General features: G+C 48.6%; 1 protein-coding gene across 14 annotated transcripts in view; it reads left to right on the forward strand.

The window, feature by feature from the left end:
• ABLIM1 (actin binding LIM protein 1) overlaps positions 1 to 21367 on the forward strand; it is a 211667-nt gene that overhangs the window by 158327 nt on the left and 31973 nt on the right. For 11 of the 14 annotated variants that reach the window (XR_014444666.1, XR_014444656.1, XR_014444657.1 and 8 more), the window contains exons 8-13: positions 6090 to 6148; positions 11964 to 12041; positions 13442 to 13597; positions 15199 to 15243; positions 18355 to 18390; positions 18887 to 19016. Coding sequence is in view for 1 of the 14 variants with exons in the window: in XM_083149751.1 (XP_083005877.1) it covers positions 6090 to 6148; positions 11964 to 12041; positions 13442 to 13597; positions 18355 to 18390; positions 18887 to 19016 (459 nt within the window). In the remaining 13 variants the exon portion in view is untranslated. The remainder of the gene's footprint in view (positions 1 to 6089; positions 6149 to 11963; positions 12042 to 13441; positions 13598 to 15198; positions 15244 to 18354; positions 18391 to 18886; positions 19017 to 21367) is intronic. The other 3 variants (XR_014444658.1, XR_014444659.1, XM_083149751.1) reach the window with 1 other exon arrangement.

The following is a 21367-nucleotide window of genomic DNA, read 5'->3' on the forward strand; positions in this document are numbered from 1 at the left end:
CTGCCTGCATACTGTGGTAGCATCCTGCCTGCATACTGTGGTAGCCTCCTGCCTGCGTACTGTGGTAGCCTCCTTCTCTCATACTGTGGTAGCCTCCTTCTCTCATACTGTGGTAGCTTCCTTCTCTCATACTGTGGTAGCCTCCTGCCTGCATACTGTGGTAGCCTCCTGCCTGCATACTGTGCTAGCTTCCTTCTCTCATACTGTGGTAGCCTCCTGCCTGCATACTGTGGTAGCCTCCTGCCTGCGTACTGTGGTAGCCTCCTTCTCTCATACTGTGGTAGCCTCCTTCTCTCATACAGGAGCTGCTGATCAGGACTCATCTGTATTGTTCCCATCCAAACCTGACCTACAGCCCAGCGCAGCAGAGACGTTGTCGATGAAACTGTGGGCAGATGATGGACAATTCACACACACTACGCAATGTGCACACTATTGGCTGATAGGATTGTGCTATGTACACAATATATACCCCAATATCTTACCATCAAGCCTGCATGCAGGAATATTAAGATGTACAGGAGTGCGCATATTACAACACATCATGTGCACACGTTATACAATATCGTACTGAACTGGACAAAATCGTCGCAATTGTGTACAATATTGCATAATGTGTATGGGACCTAATGTAGGGTACACACCAGGACGACCTGCTCACGATGCACATCGTGAGCGGGTCGTCAGTGTCTCGTCCGACCCGCTCACGATGACGCGGGAGGGCACGACCCGCTCACGATGTGCACCGTGAGCGGGTCCGATCCGATGGCGACCCGCACCCGGTTGTATGGTCGTCATTGAGATCCTACCTGCAGCAGGTAGGATCTCAATAACGACCGACCGACCCGCGGGACCGCGCATCGGATCGGAATCGCTCCACACCAGCTCAGAAAAGGGCCCAATCAGCACACAATCTGCATCCAATTGATCGGAATCGGATCTAGATTGTGCTGATCGGGCCCTAGTCGTCCTGGTGTGTACCCAGCATAAGACACATATCATCCAATCATCCAATCTGGCAGATTTTGGAATGATAATTGTAGATGAGGTTATTCTGGCTGCAGGAACATGAACACAGTTGTAGACTAGCGTCATACACTGCACGGCACATGTATGGCCTAAATTCGCTGATCTGCAAAGTTACACCCATGCCAGACGTGTGCAGTCATTCTGTAAATGCTCGATTTGCGGATTCGCTGATTAGCGATTAATTCTGAATCAGGCCCATAATACCGGTCATTAAGCAGCCTCTCTCCTGTCACATCAACCCCCCGGCCCCCGGCGCTGTCCGTTCTGCAGGATCTGAGAGTTCTCTCCGGCTGACAGTAACAATGTTTACGTTGGCCGGGATCTGACTTTTCTTCTGGTGATAAAGTCCCGTCCAACTCGCCTCCTCTATCGCGGATTTCAATTCCCCTTTACCCAAAATGTTTCCCTTCCCCGCAGAATGCGCAATGACGCTGCCGTGTCCGCAGCTTATGTCACGCGTTATATTTTTCTGGTACATTTTCACCTTTGTTTTTTATGGCTGGGAAAGGAGGCCGATCCCTCTCGCAGAACTATTTGTACTGGATCCATCTGACTTGGGCCCACAGATAGGATAACAGGAACAACACCCGCGGTGTGAAGTGTATTAACACTGCGCTGAATAATGATATGAGTCCCGGGGACTGGCCAGGTCGGATTTCACAGAGCGAGTGGAAATATTTGTGCGATTCGTCTTGAAAGGGATCTGATGGGAATTATTCCTTTACCCGACTGCAGGGTTCAGATCCTTACGCTGTGATCTGACCTCTCTGCGACTTAGTATTTGACCGATTCCTTCAGTCTGTAAATACCTCTTTATGGACCTTATTCTGGTTGACAGACGTCAGTGCCTGCCCCCTCTCTCCTCCCTGTCATTACCTGTCCGCGTTCATGGCCGGGAGTCGGGAACGCAGATCTACTTTGCACTCCTAGGGCGGGATGTACTAACGGGAAAATGCGGTAAAACACCCGTTTTACCGCATTTCCCTATGTATTAAAACCCCGCCGCCCCGTCAACCCTATAGAAGCCTATGGGCTTCTTTCGCTGCCCGCCATCCGTGCGCCCCCCCCCCCCCCCCCCCCCTCCTCCCGTCCTCCTTTGATCTCCTCCTCCCCCAGGTGTCACAGCCGGCAGGACATCCGGCTTCAGGGGGAGGAGGAGACGCAGGGGGACGCTGGCAGCCGCCGGGAGGTGACGGAGACCCCCGCAAACCACATTACAGGTATCACGGTATCACTGTCACCGCAACCCAATGCTAGCCGCATATGTTAGTACATATGCGGCAGCATCATGGCGGCTGTTACGCGTAGGGCGGTGATGTATATTAATACATCCCGCCCCTACGTCCTCCGGGCTCCGAGTCCTTATGACAAAATGTCCCTCAAAGAATGGATGCCCCCTTATTTACAGCAGACCGTTTTGAAGGATGCTAGAGGAGGCCGCTGCTGCCCCCTCTAGCATCCTAAATACTGTCTGCTGTAAGGGGGCGGCAATTTTTTGAGGGACATTTTGTCATAAGGAGCTAGGAGGAGGCTAGGAGCGCTGGGACACAGATAAAGTAGGTCCCTGCTCCCGGCCACGAACGCGGCATAGCTCCCGCAGACCCCACCACCCATATTATTTAGCGCCTCCCCGCCACCGCAGGGTTAGCCAAACGGTGGCTACGCCACTGTTGTGGTGTGCGGTATGCTGAGGGAAATAATACCGTTGGACTGTTGCCTGTATCTCCCTGACTGCAGTGCTGCTGACTCGGATGGGGTGGCAGCCATCTTTTTACTTCAGGTTGGCTTCTCAGGGTCCTTTGAGAGGCCCCGATATTATGTGCCTCATTACTCATGTACATAAAAGTAAAATATGCAGTGCTTGAAAAAATTCTATCACAAAGTATTGGATTGACTTCACTTAATGTTTATAGTATTAAAATCAAATCACAATTTAATAAACCATTGAGTTAAACGTGGTAATGCAATAAAATAAAATAAAAAATTAATGAAAATATATTGTGCAGGCAATTGTAGCAATGGTATTTGACTAAGCAACTCGGGGGTAGATTTATTAAACTCAATGATTTGATAAACTGTCTGGTTTTTATCACCAGCCAATCAGCTCCTACCTGTGAAGTTACAGGCTTGGTTTGAAAAATGACAGGTAGGATCTGGTTGGCCGGTGATAAAAACCAGACAGTTTATCACTTCACCGAGCTTAATAAATCTACCCCACAGTCTTTACTGTCCGTTCCTATGAACATCTGGAATTGATAAGGACCGACTCTGTATTGGCAGAGTGAGTATAGTTACCGTCCACCATGTTGGATTTTGTGGGGTTTTGGATTTTGTGGTCCAGAGTCCCTTTTTGTATCCAGTATTGGCGTGGAAAACACCACTGATGTCAGCAAAGGTGTATGGATTTCCGGTCTGTCCGGGTTGGTTTGGGCAGATTGAAGTGATCTGAGTATTGCTGGAACTGTTAGTCCGCCTCTGCTGCAGAGTAGATTCCACCTAACGCGTTTCGCTATGAAGCTTTGTCAAAGGTAGCATGGAAAAGGTCATGTGTCTCGGACCGGTGCGTTTCATGTGCGTTTCAAGATGTTTCATAGCCTATGTTACTCGGAGGATCCCAAGGAACATTTTAGTCAAAACCCCATAAAAATCGCTTCAGTAGTTGTTGAGTTTATCCCGTACGTACAAACATATATAGAGATGTGTCCGCGTGCATCTCTCCTCCTGGCGCGTTATACAGCGCTTCTAGTTGCGCCGAGCCATAGCTCCAGGCATCTTTTTTGCGACTTTTCCCATGAAATAGCATGTTATTTGCAGAGGGAATAGGATGCACAAGCAGCTTCTGCTGAATAAAATGATATACAGCACGCCTACATTACGTGTGTAACGGTGTAAGAAATGGAACGTGACTGTTTTCTAGTGTTTTGGAAATAATCCGCTATTTCCCGGAAAAAGACGCCCGGCGCTACAGAGTCGCACGGAGCGCGCACGTTATGTATTATGCGACTTGTATCGTGTGGTCACATCTGTATACATTGTTTTATTGATCGCTTTTTGTTATCTATGGCACGCTTTGGGTTTTGCGAGAACAAAGTTCCAGCTTGCGAGCAGGGCCCTCCTACCTCCATGTCGCTTTGTTACTAACCTGTTTGTTTAATCACTGTTGTCTCCAATTGTTAAGTGCAACGGAATCTGCTGCGCTGTATAGGAAACTGTAAATAAATAAACACTAGAACGCACCACCCAGCAGTATAATATTGGGCGGCCCTCCCGTCTTATCCGTCTGATGAGTGTAACGTTACGTGCACGATTAGCATTCAGGGATGAGGTACGTACGGAGGAATGCGATCTACAAAGCCAACGAGATTCAGATGTTAGATATGGACCAATGAGGCTGCAGCTCGGCGCTTAGCATCAGTCTGTCTGTATACACTGAGACCTCACACCCAGCTCAGCGCTTAGCATCAGTCTGTATACACTGAGACCTCACACCCAGCTCAGCGCTTAGCATCAGTCTGTCTGTATACACTGAGGCCTCACACCCAGCTCAGCGCTTAGCATCAGTCTGTATACCCAGAGACCTCACACCCAGCTCAGCGCTTAGCATCAGTCTGTCTGTATACACTGAGGCCTCACACCCAGCTCAGTGCTTAGCATCAGTCTGTATACCCAGAGACCTCACACCCAGCTCAGCGCTTAGCATCAGTCTGTCTGTATACACTGAGACCTCACACCCAGCTCAGCGCTTAGCATCAGTCTGTATACCCAGAGACCTCACACCCAGCTCAGCGCTTAGCATCAGTCTGTATACCCGGAGACCTCACACCCAGCTCAGCGCTTAGCATCAGTCTGTATACCCCGAGACCTCACACCCAGCTCAGCGCTTAGCATCAGTCTGTATACCCCGAGACCTCACACCCAGCTCAGCGCTTAGCATCAGTCTGTATACCCGGAGACCTCACACCCAGCTCAGCGCTTAGCATCAGTCTGTATACCCCGAGACCTCACACCCAGCTCAGTGCTTAGCATCAGTCTATGTACCCCGAGACCTCACACCCAGCTCAGTGCTTAGCATCAGTCTGTGTACCCCGAGACCTCACACCCAGCTCAGCGCTTAGCATCAGTCTGTATACCCCGAGACCTCACACCCAGCTCACTGCTTAGCACCATTCTGAGTCTGTATACCCCGAGACCTCACACCCAGCTCAGTACTTAGCATCAGTCTGTATACCCCGAGACCTCACACCCAGCTCAGCGCTTAGCATCAGTCTGTATACCCGGAGACCTCACACCCAGCTCAGCGCTTAGCATCATTCTGTATACCCGGAGACCTCACATCCAGCTCAGCGCTTAGCATCAGTCTGTATACCCGGAGACCTCACACCCAGCTCAGCGCTTAGCATCAGTCTGTATACCCGGAGACCTCACACCCAGCTCAGCGCTTAGCATCAGTCTGTATACCCGAAGACCTCACACCCAGCTCAGCGCTTAGCATCAGTCTGTATACCCCGAGACCTCATACCCAGCTCAGCGCTTAGCATCAGTCTGTATACCCCGAGACCTCACACCCAGCTCAGCGCTTAGCACCAGTCTGAGTCTGTATACCCCGAGACCTCACACCCAGCTCAGCGCTGTATACCCGGAGACCTCACACCCAGCTCAGCGCTGTATACCCGGAGACCTCACACCCAGCTCAGCGCTGTATACCCCGAAACCTCACACCCAGCTCAGCGCTGTATACCCGGAGACCTCACACCCAGCTCAGCTCTGTATACCCGGAGACCTCACACCCAGCTCAGCGCTGTATACCCCGAAACCTCACACCCAGCTCAGCGCTGTATACCCGGAGACCTCACACCCAGCTCAGCGCTTAGCATCAGTCTGTATAACCCGGAACCTCACACCCAGCTCAGCGCTTAGCATCAGTCTGTATACCCAGGAACCTCACACCCAGCTCAGCGCTTAGCATCAGTCTGTATACCCCGAGACCTCACACCCAGCTCAGCGCTGTATACCCGGAGACCTCACACCCAGCTCAGCTCTATCTCTTACCTCTCTTGCAGGTTCCACGGTCTGGCATCCCAACTGTAAGCAGTCCAGCAAGGCTGAAGAGAAGCTGCGGGTAAGTGGCCCCCTGTCTGATATCTTACGGGAAGCTGCGGATACAGAGAGCGATGGGGAACCTGTAACATCTCCCTTCACTCTGATGCAATGAAAAGTACAAACATGGCTCCGATTTTCTCTGCTGGGTCCACCTACATGGACCCAGCAGAGAACGGTTTAGCAGGGACCCTGCGGAACCAGGTTTGAGTTTGGTGCCCTTGGCGGTGCAATCATCCACACCCAATATAAAGTCTTTAGTAGCTGTCTGCGGTTTCTGAGTTATAAATGATCACCATTTGCTCAGCTACATCACGACCTGTGTTGTTTTCGGCAGTTTTGCACCCCTCGCTCTACAGATCAATGTGCTTTCTAAGCTGCTATTACAGTGACTTCTGTGTAACCTCGCACAATACAATGCACAAGACTGAGGCTTGCTAGGGATTCTGGGAGATCCACCCATCCAAGACAGGGGGGTGATGCTGAGACGCTCGCTGTGGATATCGCAGCTCCGCAGAACTTGGCTGCTGGACAGAGCTGTGAAATGTCCCCTGTTGGAAATAATATAATAAATTATTGTTATAATAATCTGGCCGTGGAGGAGGCAGGGGGTAAAGGGAAATGTCAGGCATACTGCGACCCGCAGAGCTCACAGTCACGCAGAGGTCATGGTGTTCTGATGTGGAGTGCAGTACCTCTCACTGACAAGTTCTCCTTTACCCTTCTTATACTGTATGGGCTGGAATGTTTCCCAGATGCAGTGGGGACTGTACGTCAGCTGTAATTGCTCAGGCATGGTGTGCAGCGAACTAAGGGCCTCATTCAGGCTCCAGTGATGGGATAAGCTGCACTCATTGGCCCTTATTCTGGTTCCCTCGCAAAGGCAAATTCCTTCTCAAATGGACAAAACCATGCGCACTGCAGGTGGGGCAGATGTAACGTGCAGAGATAATTAGATTTTGGGGAGTTATTTTGTTTCTGTGCAAGGAAAATACTGACTGCTTTTTTTTACACTGCAATTTAGATCTCACTTTGAAGTAAAACCCCACCCAAATCTAATTCTCTGTGCACATGTTACATCTGCCCCACCTGCAGTGCACATGGTTTTGCCTTTACGAATGAACCAAAATAAGGGCCATAGTGGCTCAGTTGCATTCTGAGAGATGTCACATGCTCTTATTAACTGGATAGGCTGCACTCTCAGTGATGTCACTGGTTCCTAGTGACTGGATAGGCTGCACTCTCAGTGATGTCACTGGTTCCTAGTGACTGGATAGGCTTCACTCTCAGTGATGTCACTGGTTCCTAGTGATTGGATAGGCTGCACTCTCAGTGATGTCACTGGTTCCTAGTGACTGGATAGGCTGCACTCTCAGTGATGTCACTGGTTCCTAGTGACTGGATAGGCTGCACTCTCAGTAATGTCACTGGTTCCTAGTGACTGGATAGGCTGCACTCTCAGTGATGTCGCTGGTTCCTAGTGACTGGATAGGCTACACTCTCAGTGATGTCGCTGGTTCCTAGTGACTGGATAGGCTGCACTCTCAGTGATGTCGCTGGTTCCTAGTGACTGGATAGGCTGCACTCTCAGTGATGTCGCTGGTTCCTAGTGAATGGATAGGCTGCACTTAGTGATGTCACTGGTTTCTAGTGACATGTGACTGGATAGGCTGCACTCTCAGTGATGTCGCTGGTTCCTAGTGACTGGATAGGCTGCACTCTCTGTGATGTCGCTGGTTCCTAGTGACTGGATAGGCTGCACTCACAGTGATGTCACTGGCTCCTAGTGACTGGATAGGCTGCACACTCAGTGATGTCACTGTTTCCTAGTGACTGGATAGGCTGCACTCTCAGTGATGTCGCTGGTTCCTAGTGACTGGATAGGCTGCACTCTCAGTGATATCACTGGTTCCTAGTGACTGGATAGGCTGCACTCTCAGTGATGTCGCTGGTTCCTAGTGACTGGATAGGCTGCACTCTCAGTGATGTCGCTGGTTCCTAGTGACTGGATAGGCTGCACTCTCTGTGATGTCACTGGTTCCTAGTGACTGAATAGGCTGCACACTCAGTGATATCGCTGGTTCCTAGTGACTGGATAGGCTGCACTCTCAGTGATGTCGCTGATTCCTAGTGACTGGGTAGGCTGCACTCTCTGCGATGTCGCAGGTTCCTAGTGACTGTGTAGGCTGCACTCTCTGTGATGTCGCTGGTTCCTAGTAACTGGATAGGCTGCACTCTCAGTGATGTCACTGGTTTCTAGTGACTGGATAGACTGCACACTCAGTGATGTCGCTGGTTCCTAGTGACTGGATAGGCTGCACTCTCAGTGATGTCGCTGGTTCCTAGTGACTGGATAGGCTGCACTCAGTGATGTCGCTGGTTCCTAGTTACTGGATAGGCTGCACTCTCTGTGATGTCGCTGGTTCCTAGTGACTGTATAGGCTGCACTCACAGTGATGTCACTGGTTCCTAGTGACTGGATAGGCTGCACTCTCAGTGATGTCACTCGTTCCTAGTGACTGGAAAGGCTGCACTCTCAGTGATGTCACTGGTTCCTAGTGACTGGATAGGCTGCACTCTCAGTGATGTCACTGGTTCCTAGTGACTGGATAGGTGTTGATTATGTAGAATGAGCAGTGTGGGGGCAGTCACTATCGTGGCTTACCAAATGCCAGCTCCAGGGTAGCATTAGAAGCAGATCTATCCCGAGATTTCATGCTTCTGCTGTCCTACACCACGGTTTGAGGCTACATGATGTTGTACGACGTAATAGGGGCCCGATTCAGTCCAGCTCGCTGGGCTGCGAGAGTTCGGATCCCAGCGAGCAAGTAAATACTGCCCCACACTGCTTTGCATGTTTCAAATCCCACCCATGTGCACGTTTACGAATGCGTACGCAGCCGTGCACACAGGGGGAAATCCATTTGGAATCAATCACAATTGAACAAATTCCCTCCTCTTCGCAGCGCCGTGGGGAGAAGGGGGCTGCTGATGACGTCATTGGCCCTCTCTCCCCCAATGGCTGGGCAACACCTGCTTTTTCTCAGAGATTCCCAGAAAATGCTGGGTTACCGCCCCCCCAACACCTGCAGGGTGAGTGAGGGATCCTGCAGGGAAATTACAGGAGGTGTCTGTGCTGCCGCCGGCTGTCAGACTGTCTGGTATCTGATGACTCCTGCAGTCCATCATTCTACGAAGGTGTTTCTTCATTGTTACCGCTGTGATCCTTTATGTGTCCGAGAGGAAGTGATCTGCAGACCCCCCGTCATCACCAGCGTTGTAAACGTATTCTGTGGATAAAAGCCAACGTCAGGCCGTCTAATAGCTCAAATCTACTTCCACAAGCGTAGAAAGGTGTTAGTGCTTAATTAGGTCAAGTGCTGTCTAACCCGGTCTGACATCCACCGCGTTGACCCTACACATCGTCCTACGCATATACCGACCATTGTCACGTCGAAAGTTTACTCATGTCAACTTTTTGTTTATGGTGTCCTTGTGCATGTCGGTGTTAATTGTTATTGACTACCGATCGACCGCATACCTTCTCTAAATCAAGTTCAAAGGAATGGGAGAATAATATTTGGAAGATTGATCAACCAATTAGAACCCACCTTAAATCATACCTGTCCTGTCACATTGCATGCTGGGAGGATATTTAGCGAACAACATGTGCACCAACATGTTGTGGGCCAAATGTCCCAGCTCCAGTCTCCTTGTGATAGTCGATGGTGAATATTGGGGCTCACACCCCACGCCTCTCCTGCTGCTCCCCAAATCTAGACGGGCTCATTTATATCAGAAGCATACCAGTACCTTGGACCCAATATATTTTATGTGCACCAACCACATAATTTATGTATGAGCACACGCCATTGCCAGTATAATTCTATGTAAAATGATCAGAAAACATATTAGCACATCATTTAGCCAAAACGTGTCATGGTTTGGACGTGAGAGCAGTGATGAGGGCTGGCTGGGTGGGGGAGGGGGGCTGTGTATGATTTTAGATGCATTTCCAGGACATGTTGCACACAGATGTGGGTGCGGTTATTAGCATACATACACAGGCGCTATGACTGAGACCTTATATGCGTCCCTCCATATACTGAGCGATGTATGGGCACAGTGTACAGGGCATGGCATGGGGTAGCCAGAACCTTGGTCAGGAGGAACAGACAGTTTTGATAATCAAAGCAAATGATCCAGGATTTCGACTCGGAAAAAAGTCAAAACAAGGTGGACACTGAAATGTGTATACCATGGGGTGCCGGACGGGGTCCCTTCTGTCGGAACCCTATACCACACCCATACCACGTACCCTCGCAATGCTAGCCAGTAGCCACACTTACCTTGCTTTGGGAGCAGAAGTTTGCTATCACATAGCAATTGATAAATAACTCCTTGCCTGGTTCGGTTTGCAGTGGCTGCATGTGATGTCATCCCCGGGAAAGGTCTGGGCACGCCTCCATTTTCTATACCCCGCCCACCTAATGCCAAGTAGCTGCCCTCCCAACACCCACCATTTTCCACAATTTAAGGGCTCGCACATGCAATTTTCGTTGTTCAGCGACCCAAGTTGAATTATTCCCAAAGACCGGATCCCCTTGGACCAGTGTAGGGATATGATTTAATGTTGGGACTACGGTGGGTTTTGTCTATTTGAACATGAGTAGAAATTGGCTGCAAATTTAATAACATCTTTAGATTTGCGTTTGTATTATTTTGTATTACCGTGATCCTCTGTAAATCCCTAACACATTACCAGGCAAGAACGGGGCACAAACAGCCACTTGCTCATTGTGCCAGCAGATCCTAGTCCCAGAATACCAGGACGGTAGCTCGCAGAATGGGCCCCTGGGGCCCCCTGAGATCATGTGTGGCCCCCCTGGATTCTGGGACGTTGTGTAAGATCTTATAACAATACAGAGATTTTGGCTGTGAATAAGAGATTTAGATAATTCCCTGATTTTCCGGGGACTTATCTGGTTGATTACAGTGTTATTAGTGCTACATCCATAGTAATTACAGAAATATCATGCTGAGAATTAACAATGCAGAACGTCAGGATTGTAAGGGTGTGTCCCCCATAACCGCCTGGGACCGCTGACTTCATCTGTGGGCAAACAAAACCAGATTAACCTTTAAATCAGCCAAAATCAGGATCTGCCTGCAGGACACGTGACTGGGGGAATCGGTACATCCTGCCCAGGACACAACGCTCGGAGGGTGGGAGTCGCTGTATCTGGGCACAGCGTGCTCTGGATTAGTAGCAGGCTCAGCGAGATCGCTATGTGCTGGTTACAGCTGCATTGGGTATATGACATGTGTACTGTGTACTGCACCAGCAGCATATCCCCCAGCACTGTACAATAATGAGATACTCAGCAATAATGGTGGTAATATAACTACAGTCTCTACGTCCTCTGACTCAGGACCCACAAGGTGAATGTTATAGGGAATATATATATATATATATATATATATATATATATATATATTCTCAGTCTGAGACAACTGCAAAGTGCCCGCGAGTGCAGATATATGTTATATGTTGGCATAATCGCTGTTGCGCTCATTCTTCACTTCAGTCTGTTGCCTTTAAAGTGATTGTGGTGCATCAGGTTGGAGGTCACACCTCCCTGCAGACTCTGGGTCCTAGTGCCTGGAGTGTATGCAGCAACACACTACTGTATATAGAGTACTAGGTACCACTGTTATTGGGAGTAATCTCTCAGGAGAATGAGCTAGAAGGGAAGAGTGATAATAAACCCTTAGGTACAGAATGCTGTTCACATGATTCCTGTATGTACTAACGCACCCCTCTCTCTGTGTTACAGCCCACCAGGTCATCCTCTGACAGCGTCTACTCCCGGCCTGGCTCCAGTATTCCGGGCTCACCGGGACATACCATCTGTGTGAGTACCCCCCCACATGATGCCTGTGTGTGGATGGAAGTTACATGATGGTGGGGTGTGTGGATGGAAGTCACATGATGGCGGGGTGTGTGGATGGAAGTCACATGATGGCGGGGTGTGTGGATGGAGGTCACATGGTGGCGGGGTGTGTGGATGGAAGTCACATGATGGCGGGTTGTGTGGATGGAAGTCACATGGTGGCGGGGTGTGTGGATGGAGGTCACATGGTGGCGGGGTGTGTGGATGGAAGTCACATGATGGCGGGTTGTGTGGATGGAAGTCACATGATGGCGGGGTGTGTGGATGGAAGTCACATGATGACGGGGTGTGTGGATGGAAGTCACATGATGGCGGGGTGTGTGGATGGAAGTCACATGGTGGCGGGGTGTGTGGATGGAAGTCACATGATGGCGGGTTGTGTGGATGGAAGTCACATGGTGGCGGGGTGTGTGGATGGAGGTCACATGGTGGCGGGGTGTGTGGATGGAAGTCACATGATGGCGGGTTGTGTGGATGGAAGTCACATGATGGCGGGGTGTGTGGATGGAAGTCACATGATGGCGGGGTGTGTGGATGGAAGTCACATGGTGGCGGGGTGTGTGGATGGAAGTCACATGGTGGCTGGGTGTGTGGATGGAAGTCACATGGTGGCGGGGTGTGTGGATGGAGGTCACATGGTGGCGGGGTGTGTGGATGGAAGTCACATGATGGCGGGGTGTGTGGATGGAAGTCACATGATGGCGGGGTGTGTGGATGGAAGTCACATGGTGGCGGGGTGTGTGGATGGAAGTCACATGATGGTGGGGTGTGTGGATGGAAGTCACATGGTGGCGGGGTGTGTGGATGGAAGTCACATGGTGGCTGGGTGTGTGGATGGAAGTCACATGGTGGCGGGGTGTGTGGATGGAAGTCACATGGTGGCTGGGTGTGTGGATGGAAGTCACATGGTGGCGGGGTGTGTGGATGGAAGTCACATGGTGGCTGGGTGTGTGGATGGAAGTCACATGGTGGCTGGGTGTGTGGATGGAAGTCACATGATGGCGGGGTGTGTGGATGGAAGTCACATGGTGGCGGGGTGTGTGGATGGAAGTCACATGGTGGCGGGGTGTGTGGATGGAAGTCACATGGTGGCGGGGTGTGTGGATGGAAGTCACATGGTGGCGGGGTGTGTGGATGGAAGTCACATGGTGGCTGGGTGTGTGGATGGAAGTCACATGATGGCGGGGTGTGTGGATGGAAGTCACATGGTGGCGAGGTGTGTGGATGGAAGTCACATGATGGCGGGGTGTGTGGATGGAGGTCACATGGTGGCGGGGTGTGTGGATGGAAGTCACATGATGTCGTGTTAGGCTATGCACCAGTAATATAGACCTGGCTACAATACTACGTTCTCTTTCCAGGCTAAAGTGAATGACGAAATCCTGGATTACAAGGACCTCGCCGCTATCCCCAAAGTGAAAGCCATATATGACATAGAACGGCCCGATCTCATCACATATGAATCTTTCTATACGTCCACGTATGAGGACCGGCAGGACAGGCAGAGTGTGGGAGAGGTGAGCCGGAACGTCCGCCAGTGTCACGTACACTTGTAGCTCCAAGTGGTCAAAGGGACGAGTGTATGGCCAGCTGCAGAGAGATGTAGGGGGGAACTCTGTGTTGCTTTTGGTCTTAACGAGGGATATGAGATCACGCCATTTATTAATTTATTTTGTTGTTGTTGCTGCATATGTAGAACCTTTTTAATGTTATGTCCATATTGAGAATAGTGATATAGTATACAGTATGTATTTTATATTTTATGGATTATAAATTAGAGGTACTCTGTACCAAATATGAATTTGAAGTCGGCCTTCTGTTGGGAAGGTGCAGAATGTGCTGTTTTTAATCCCGCCCCATAATATGTATCATTGGTCGCTGCCTCTGTTATAATCCTGACGCGCGCTCGCATAGCCACTCCCTCTGAGGAAGTCCTATGACGAAATGTGTGAGGGCGTGGCTAGTGACGCTCGTTTTTTTTTTTTTACCCGTCCTCCACCCTCCCCCGCGACTTCCCCATCCCGCGACCTCCTGAACGCCGCACCACGAGCCAGTGCCTGCGGTGCTACATGGTTCCCGTAATGATGGATCAGGGCCCTTATTCAGATCAGATCGCAGTACAAATTTGTTCTCAACACGGGCAAAGCCATGCTGCACTGCAGGGGGGCAGATGTAACATGTTCAGAGATAGTTAGATTTGGGGGAGTTATTTTGTTTCTGTGCAGGGTAAATACTGGCCGCATTATTTTTGCACTGCAATTTAGATTTCAGTTTCAACACACCCCACCCATATTTAATTCTCTCTGCACATGTTACATCTGCCCCACCTGCAGTGCACATGGTTTTGCCCATCTTGAGAACAAATTTGTACTGCGATCAGATCTGAATAAGGGCCTATGTCATCAGGAGGAGCCGATATTGTTATTTTATGCCGTGTGGTAGCAAGCCCACAGTGTTTTAAACCTTAGTACAAGCATTGGAGTACTGCACCAGGATATATTCAATGTGATGTGTCATATTAAAATACGCTATTAATGCCTCTGTACATACATATAATACTGACCACTGTGCCACCGCGTATATATATAAAATACTGACTACGGTACTACCAAGACTGAAGTTACCACCCGCCATAAAATGCTCATGTAATGAGCAGCTGTCCCTCTTTCTGCGCCCCTATTAAACAATGGTCGCCGGCACATGATTAGCTGTCCAGACGCAGGTAAATGTTTACTCAGCGGAGCGGTGCAGTATCCAGCACGGGTAACGTTCTAGGTGTTTGCTCTGTGCCTGTGGGAGATCTGGGGCAGATAGAACCAGCGTGAGGAGGAATCAGAGTCTTCTGACACAGCCTGATTCAGTGTCACGCACAAACGGTCTTAGCTCTGTGAATATCGGCGTCACGGTCACGGCTGCTCTTACAGGAGGCGGTATAGAGCCTGAACGGCTGAAATCGGCGTCTGTTTCCAAGTATGCCATGCTCCCTGAGTCAGGCCATTGATATATAATATATGTAATTAGTCTCACGGTTTCGTTTTCCTGATCTCCCGCTCATAGCGTTTCCGTTTACCCCCCGTCTGACCTAACCTTGACTAATAACCAAATGATTTGCCTACAGCCTCAGAGCCCCAGAAGTAACAGGTCATCGGTCTATAATAGCAGAGTAAGTCGGGGGTCAGCCTCGTAGCTTTTATTGTCGAAAGGGGATCCGGAGTCAAAAAAGAAAACATTTTGAGCTGTTAACATTAATTTACACAACCAGTACAGTCCACCGCGCTACCGAGTGTCTGCGACAGGGGGCGCTATACCCAGACGGACAATGACATTTGCTTAACTAGAGGGCAGTAATGCAGATAGATTTGAGAAACGCGTGGCACTACTTACCCACAAGTCCCCATCAGGGTGGCCTGGTCTATTACTGTATATATACTGGCTGTGGGACCGCATATACAGACTTGTCCACCTACATCTAACGTCTTTTCACGCTAAACAGCCAGCTCGGGGAATGATTATTGCGCGTGAAACGCTCCTCATGCGCAACTTCATTGGCAACTTTTTCCATTACTAAACGTCTTATTTGCAAAACGGAGCAAATTGCTAGGACAAGCGGCTGCATGTCATTTTAATCAGCAAAAGCTGCTTGTGCGTCCTTTGCAAATAAAATGCTATTTAATGGAAAAAGTCAGAAAAAAGACACCCGGCGCTTCAGAATCGCGTGGAGCTCGCACATTACGTATAAATGGACTTGTATCACATGAAGGCTAGATGTATGTAGACACCTGTATCTGGCTTATAGCGCATACTGTAAACGCCATTCACAGTTATGCGCTGGGAAGATGGATAGAAACGCATGAAATTCAGGCGCATTCCACGTGCAATAATCATTCCCCGTGCTCTCACCATGAGAACAATTGCGCATTGCGCCCATTTTCAGCGCTGCATGAAACCCTTTAGAACACAGTTATGGGAACATCGCCATTGACTTCTATTATCTCATATTTAATTATTGCACTCGGATAACACTTAAAAAATGTTTAAAGCACTTTACAAGTGGCACGAGCCCCAAAACTGCCAGTTCCACGCCAGCGTTTGTATTCCTGGCAGCCTGTGTACTGTACTGCGCTGCTGTATACCCAACTAGATCCTCATGGTTAATATTAACAGCTCGCCCTCTACCAGGACGTACATCTAAGTTTTTGTATTGTCTCTTTTTACTATTTGGCAATGTCTTTTTTTTTACTTTAGCTCCCCTTTAGTGTGTAGGTTGCCTGCTGCACTGTGCCATGTTTTCCGTAGCTACCAGCACGTAGATCCTCTGTATCCTCTCCCGTCTTTGGGCTGTAATTAGCTCTGTCTCTTTCTCTAATCAGTTCCTGTATAAGCTAATAATGTCCATTGTCCAATAAAGTGAAATTAAATGACGGCTCTACCTATAGAGAGAGATTGTGTGCGGCGACTGGTACAGGCCTGCGTCATACACACCTTGTGGGCGTGTAGTTAAATAAACAGTGAAATTGCTAATTGTGCAGGAGACCGGTATTTTTCCATCCCGATAGACCCTATAAGCCAGAGGTGGGGAACCTTTTTTGTGCCAAGGGCCGTTTGTATGGGGAAAAAAATCCTTCGGGGGCCATATGTAAAAATTTCTCTTACAAATTGTCCTGCTGCAGCTGTCCCACGCTCCGGCGGCTGCCGCTGAATAGGACTGACAGTCTCTAGCTGCTGTTGAGTTAGAGGAATCTCGCAAGAACTACCGACCTCTTGCAAGAATCCCCCTGTACTTGACTCCCGGCAAAGCCGCTGGGCGGTTGGGTGGGCCACTCAGATCGGCGACGGGGGCCGCATACGGCCCCCGGGCCTGAGGTTCCCCACCCCTGCTATAAGCCATGCTCAGAGCATGAGGAATAATATGTGTTTATCTGTCCCATCTACTCACTAGGAGTCTCATTCATTATACCCAGGGCTTACAGTGGTCTTGGGAAGGTGGTGGAACTCATTCTCCCAAATTCTAATTATGCCACAAAGTAGCACCATTACATTCACATTTAGTGACCCTGATTCATTTTACACCACACAGTATTACTCCTTATACATGTATGCCACACAGTAGTGTCTTTACACATAAAGCCCACAGTAATATTGCTCACAGCAGTAGTTCCTATCCTCTCTTCACTTCAGCAGCGTTGGCGACATGATATCACATACGCTGTGCCAGAAATGGAAACCGAAGGGACAGGCTTTTATGCTGGAATTACTGTGCTGTGCTGTACTGTGGTGGAGGTGGAACTGAGTTCCCCCCGACCATTACAGGTGGGGGAACTCAGTTAAACCCCATCCCCCCCCCTTCCCCACACACCACTCCACTTTAACCCCGGATAATACCTCAGACACAGTGACAAATGCTGTGGTATGGATTAATGGAGAAAACACAATATAACGCAGTGACCTTCCGCTATCATTTCTCAGGGACCGCATTTTAGTTCTGTGTTTCCTGTCTGGTAAATTCCCCATTAAGAAATGTTAGCTGTGGGAATTGTTCCAGAGAATCCCTTGCAAACTGTACTGTAGAATTCACGAGGTTAGGCCAGGTACACACCAGAACGATCCTGATTGTTAGTAGATTGTTAGCAGATTGTGTGATGCTCGCACGATCTGTTGGAGCCACACAATCTGCTAACGATCTGCATCCAATCTGATCCCAATCCGATCTGAGTCTGTATCCAGTTGAATGGATCTTTTACAGATCCTCACTGCAGCAGGTAGGATCTGTAAAACGACCAAACGACAGCGGGGACGCGCATCGGATCGGAATCGGATCGGAATTGGACCTAAACATGCACAATCTACACACAATCTGCATCCAATCGGTCGGAATTGGATCCAGATTGATGGAATTGAGCCCTAATCGTTCTGGTGTGTACCCCCCCTAACTCTGTGCATAAATCCACATATCTGGCTGCAGCGCCACCTAGTGTCAGCACCGTATATGAAACAGAGGTGAATGCTGTTTATTCCAAGTAATACGTTCAGTTTCCATTATTCTGGTGCAAATCGGTTTAACAGCGATAACTATGTTAATGATTGCTAATTAATACATGCAATGTCTTGTGCAGTCTTGATTGATGCTACTGATCTTTTTCACTAATTACTAATCACTATTGGTGTATAATGTTTTGCTTCTGCATTGATTATATTGTCCGTTGGTCCGGTATAGTTATATTGTACGCTACGTTGCATGTGTCTGCAATTAACCTTCTCGTGCTTTATATTGCAGTCTCCCAGGACCCTGTCCCCTTCGCCTTCCGCAGAGGTGAGTCTTAAGTCCACCTTTTCCTCAAGGTCAACAGCGTTTCTCCCTGAGTAATCTGTGAGATATTACTGATAGCGATTTATTACTGCCGTGTTATTACGCTGCATCCGTATATATCCGTAGCTGGGCATAGAATCAGCACCTGCCAGGAACAGCAGGGCATTTCGTACAATGTCAACATTCAAAATAACAACGACGACAACGACAGGTTCTGACATTAGGTTGACAGGTGGACATGGATAAAATGTCGATGCCGGAATGTGGAAATAGTGTTTTGCATATATCACTCTAGCCCTGCCCTGAACGTAAGCCTTAAAAATAACACAAAAATGTGCTATCAACATTCTGGTGGTTTTTCACGTCAACCTTCTGTCCATGTCGATTGTCAACATTCGGAACCTGTCGACATTCTAAACCAGGCACCATCCGGTTATCTGCAATGGCGATGCACGGAATCTGTCATGCGTATTTTACACTCACTGTTTTCTGGATTTAGGGGTACCAGGATGGACGGGAACGGATAATACAGAGGTCTGAGAGTCAGGGATCAATCAACTCTCCCGTGTACAGTCGCCATAACTACACGCCGACCTTGTCCCGCTCCCCGCAACATTTCCACCGACCCGGTAAGAACCGACATAAAATGCGCTGAGGGTCTTGTATAATACGCAGGGAGTGTGTGTGTGTGTAGGGGGGAGGGGGGATTATTGGGTGACTTGTACCAGGGTAACAGCTGCACTTGTGCCCATTCAGTAGTCTGTTCCCTTCTAGAACCAGCACAGTTCTGGTCTGGCGGGGGACAAAATGGGTCATTGGGTTATAGTGCAGTAATGGACTTTGTAAAACAATAGAAACTTATTTTTAGTTTTGTGATGCGATCAGCGACGCCACCAGGGCCTCCCCTCACTGTTTCTAGGCGTTCGATAGGCTGGATATTGATGTCTTAGCGCTTATTATTGTTAGCATTATTCATTAGCCGTTGGTTATAAAACCCGCGCAGATCTGGCAGCATTAATATACTTGCCTGTTTTCATCAGTCTCTGTCGCAGAGGAGCTTACAATCTATATGGGTTTATTATTTTCGTCATTAGCCAAATAACAATACCTGACAGATTTTGGGGTGGGGGGAGGAATCCGTAGCACCTAGAGGCAAACCCAACGCAGATGTGGGGAGAACATACAAACTCTACACAGATGGGGCCATGACTCGGAACTAAGCTCAAGAGTTCCAGGCTGTGAGGCAGTAATGCTAACCGGGATGCCGTCGACAGGCAACATAACCTTAGGTCGACGCAAGCAATAGGTTGACATTAAATTTGTACATCTTTTTTTCTTCCAGAAGTATGAAAAAATGTTTCATACTTAACTATCCACATGGACATAGCGGGAGAATGTAATAGTGTGCTGACGCGGTATACTAATACGGTTCCATGACGACGAAAGTCAACATAGACAACAACAAAAAACCTCATGTCGACCTTTTCAACGTCAACCTATTGCTTGGGACTACCTTTTGACCCCGTCCACCTTAGCCATGTCGACCTATTTCATGTGTGGACTTAAGCGGAGAGCGAGGCCACAACTCTGTTCTCGTAGCAAAAACCCTTTCAGATAAATGTACTACAGCTTCCAAAAGTAAGGACGTTGTCCGTAGCAACCCAACATTTCATGATTGCATCCTAAAAAATAAATAATAGACAGTATCTGGTTGCTATGAGCCAACATCCCCTCTTTCACTTTTAGAAGCATTAGTAAATGTAGCCCATTCAATCTCCTGGGTACCGTCCTTAACCCTTCAAGTGCCAACATCTCTGTGAGATGCTCCAAATAGCCGCAAAAACCCGCCAGCGTAGCTCACATTTGTTATATAAATTCAAATTTCAAAAACTGATTATATTTCCTGTCACAGGTAACATTACCGGTCATTATGATGAATAAAAATGTTTTCTTGCCAATTTTCACACCTGTATTGACAAATTCACTTGGCACGCAAAGGGTTAAGGCAAAATATATATCTTTTTTTTTTTTTAAACCATTTAATGACCATTTCCCATTTCTAACTTGCCAAGAAAATATCTGTCTCTATAGTTAGAACAAGCGCTAACTTTTTATTCAAAAACAATATGGAGTTATGTTATTTCTATACTTTCTCAGTTTTTTTGAACGGATCAATTGAATCCATTGGCAAGTTCGCCATCTAGTGTACACTTCAGGCCATTGCATCACTCAGAATATAAGGGGTAATTCAGATCTGTACGCTAAGCTGCGCATATTCGCTGCCATGCGGGCGGACCCGTGCGCTTACACAACCGCATGCATCCGCGGAGAGGAAAAATCATTTGGTCGTCACTCACCATCGAATTATTTTTCCCCTCCTCGCAGATCACCTATACTTACTTTTATCCTGGACGGATATTGGCAAATTGGGGGCGGGCGCTGAAGCATTCGCAAGGCTACGCCCAAAGTTTCACCGTTTTTGTGGGCACGTCCATGAAACGTTGGGTGGATCCCCCTGCGACCACCCCCTGCCTGTCCATCATTATGCGTACGCCCCTTGGCGAGTGTATAACTCGCCGGAGGCGCTCGCACTGGGGTGTGCGACTATGCGCATGCGCTCTCCCCCACCATTGGGGGCGCAGACCCATAATATGCGCCGTCAGGACATAGGGGTAAATGTACTAAGATGTGAGGTCTATTGAAGATGGGATATTGCTCATAGTAACCGATCAGAGCATCTCCTAGAAGATAATAGATAGAATCTGGTTGCTATGGACAACAACGCATCTGCAATAGAACTCCCGTCTTAGTCAGTTTTACCCCGTAGACATGCTTAATAATGTCGGCTAATGAGCAGTCAGACACTACAGGGGAAATGCATCAAACCTTCTAATGAGGAAATGTGGGGCGAAGCCCGTAGCAACCAGTTAGAAGCAGATTGTTTGCTACTTTACCACGCAGATTTGATACATCTCCCCCA

This window comes from Crinia signifera, chromosome 6 (assembly GCF_055691185.1).
Source record: "Crinia signifera chromosome 6, ASM5569118v1, whole genome shotgun sequence".
Lineage (NCBI taxonomy): Eukaryota > Metazoa > Chordata > Amphibia > Anura > Myobatrachidae > Crinia > Crinia signifera.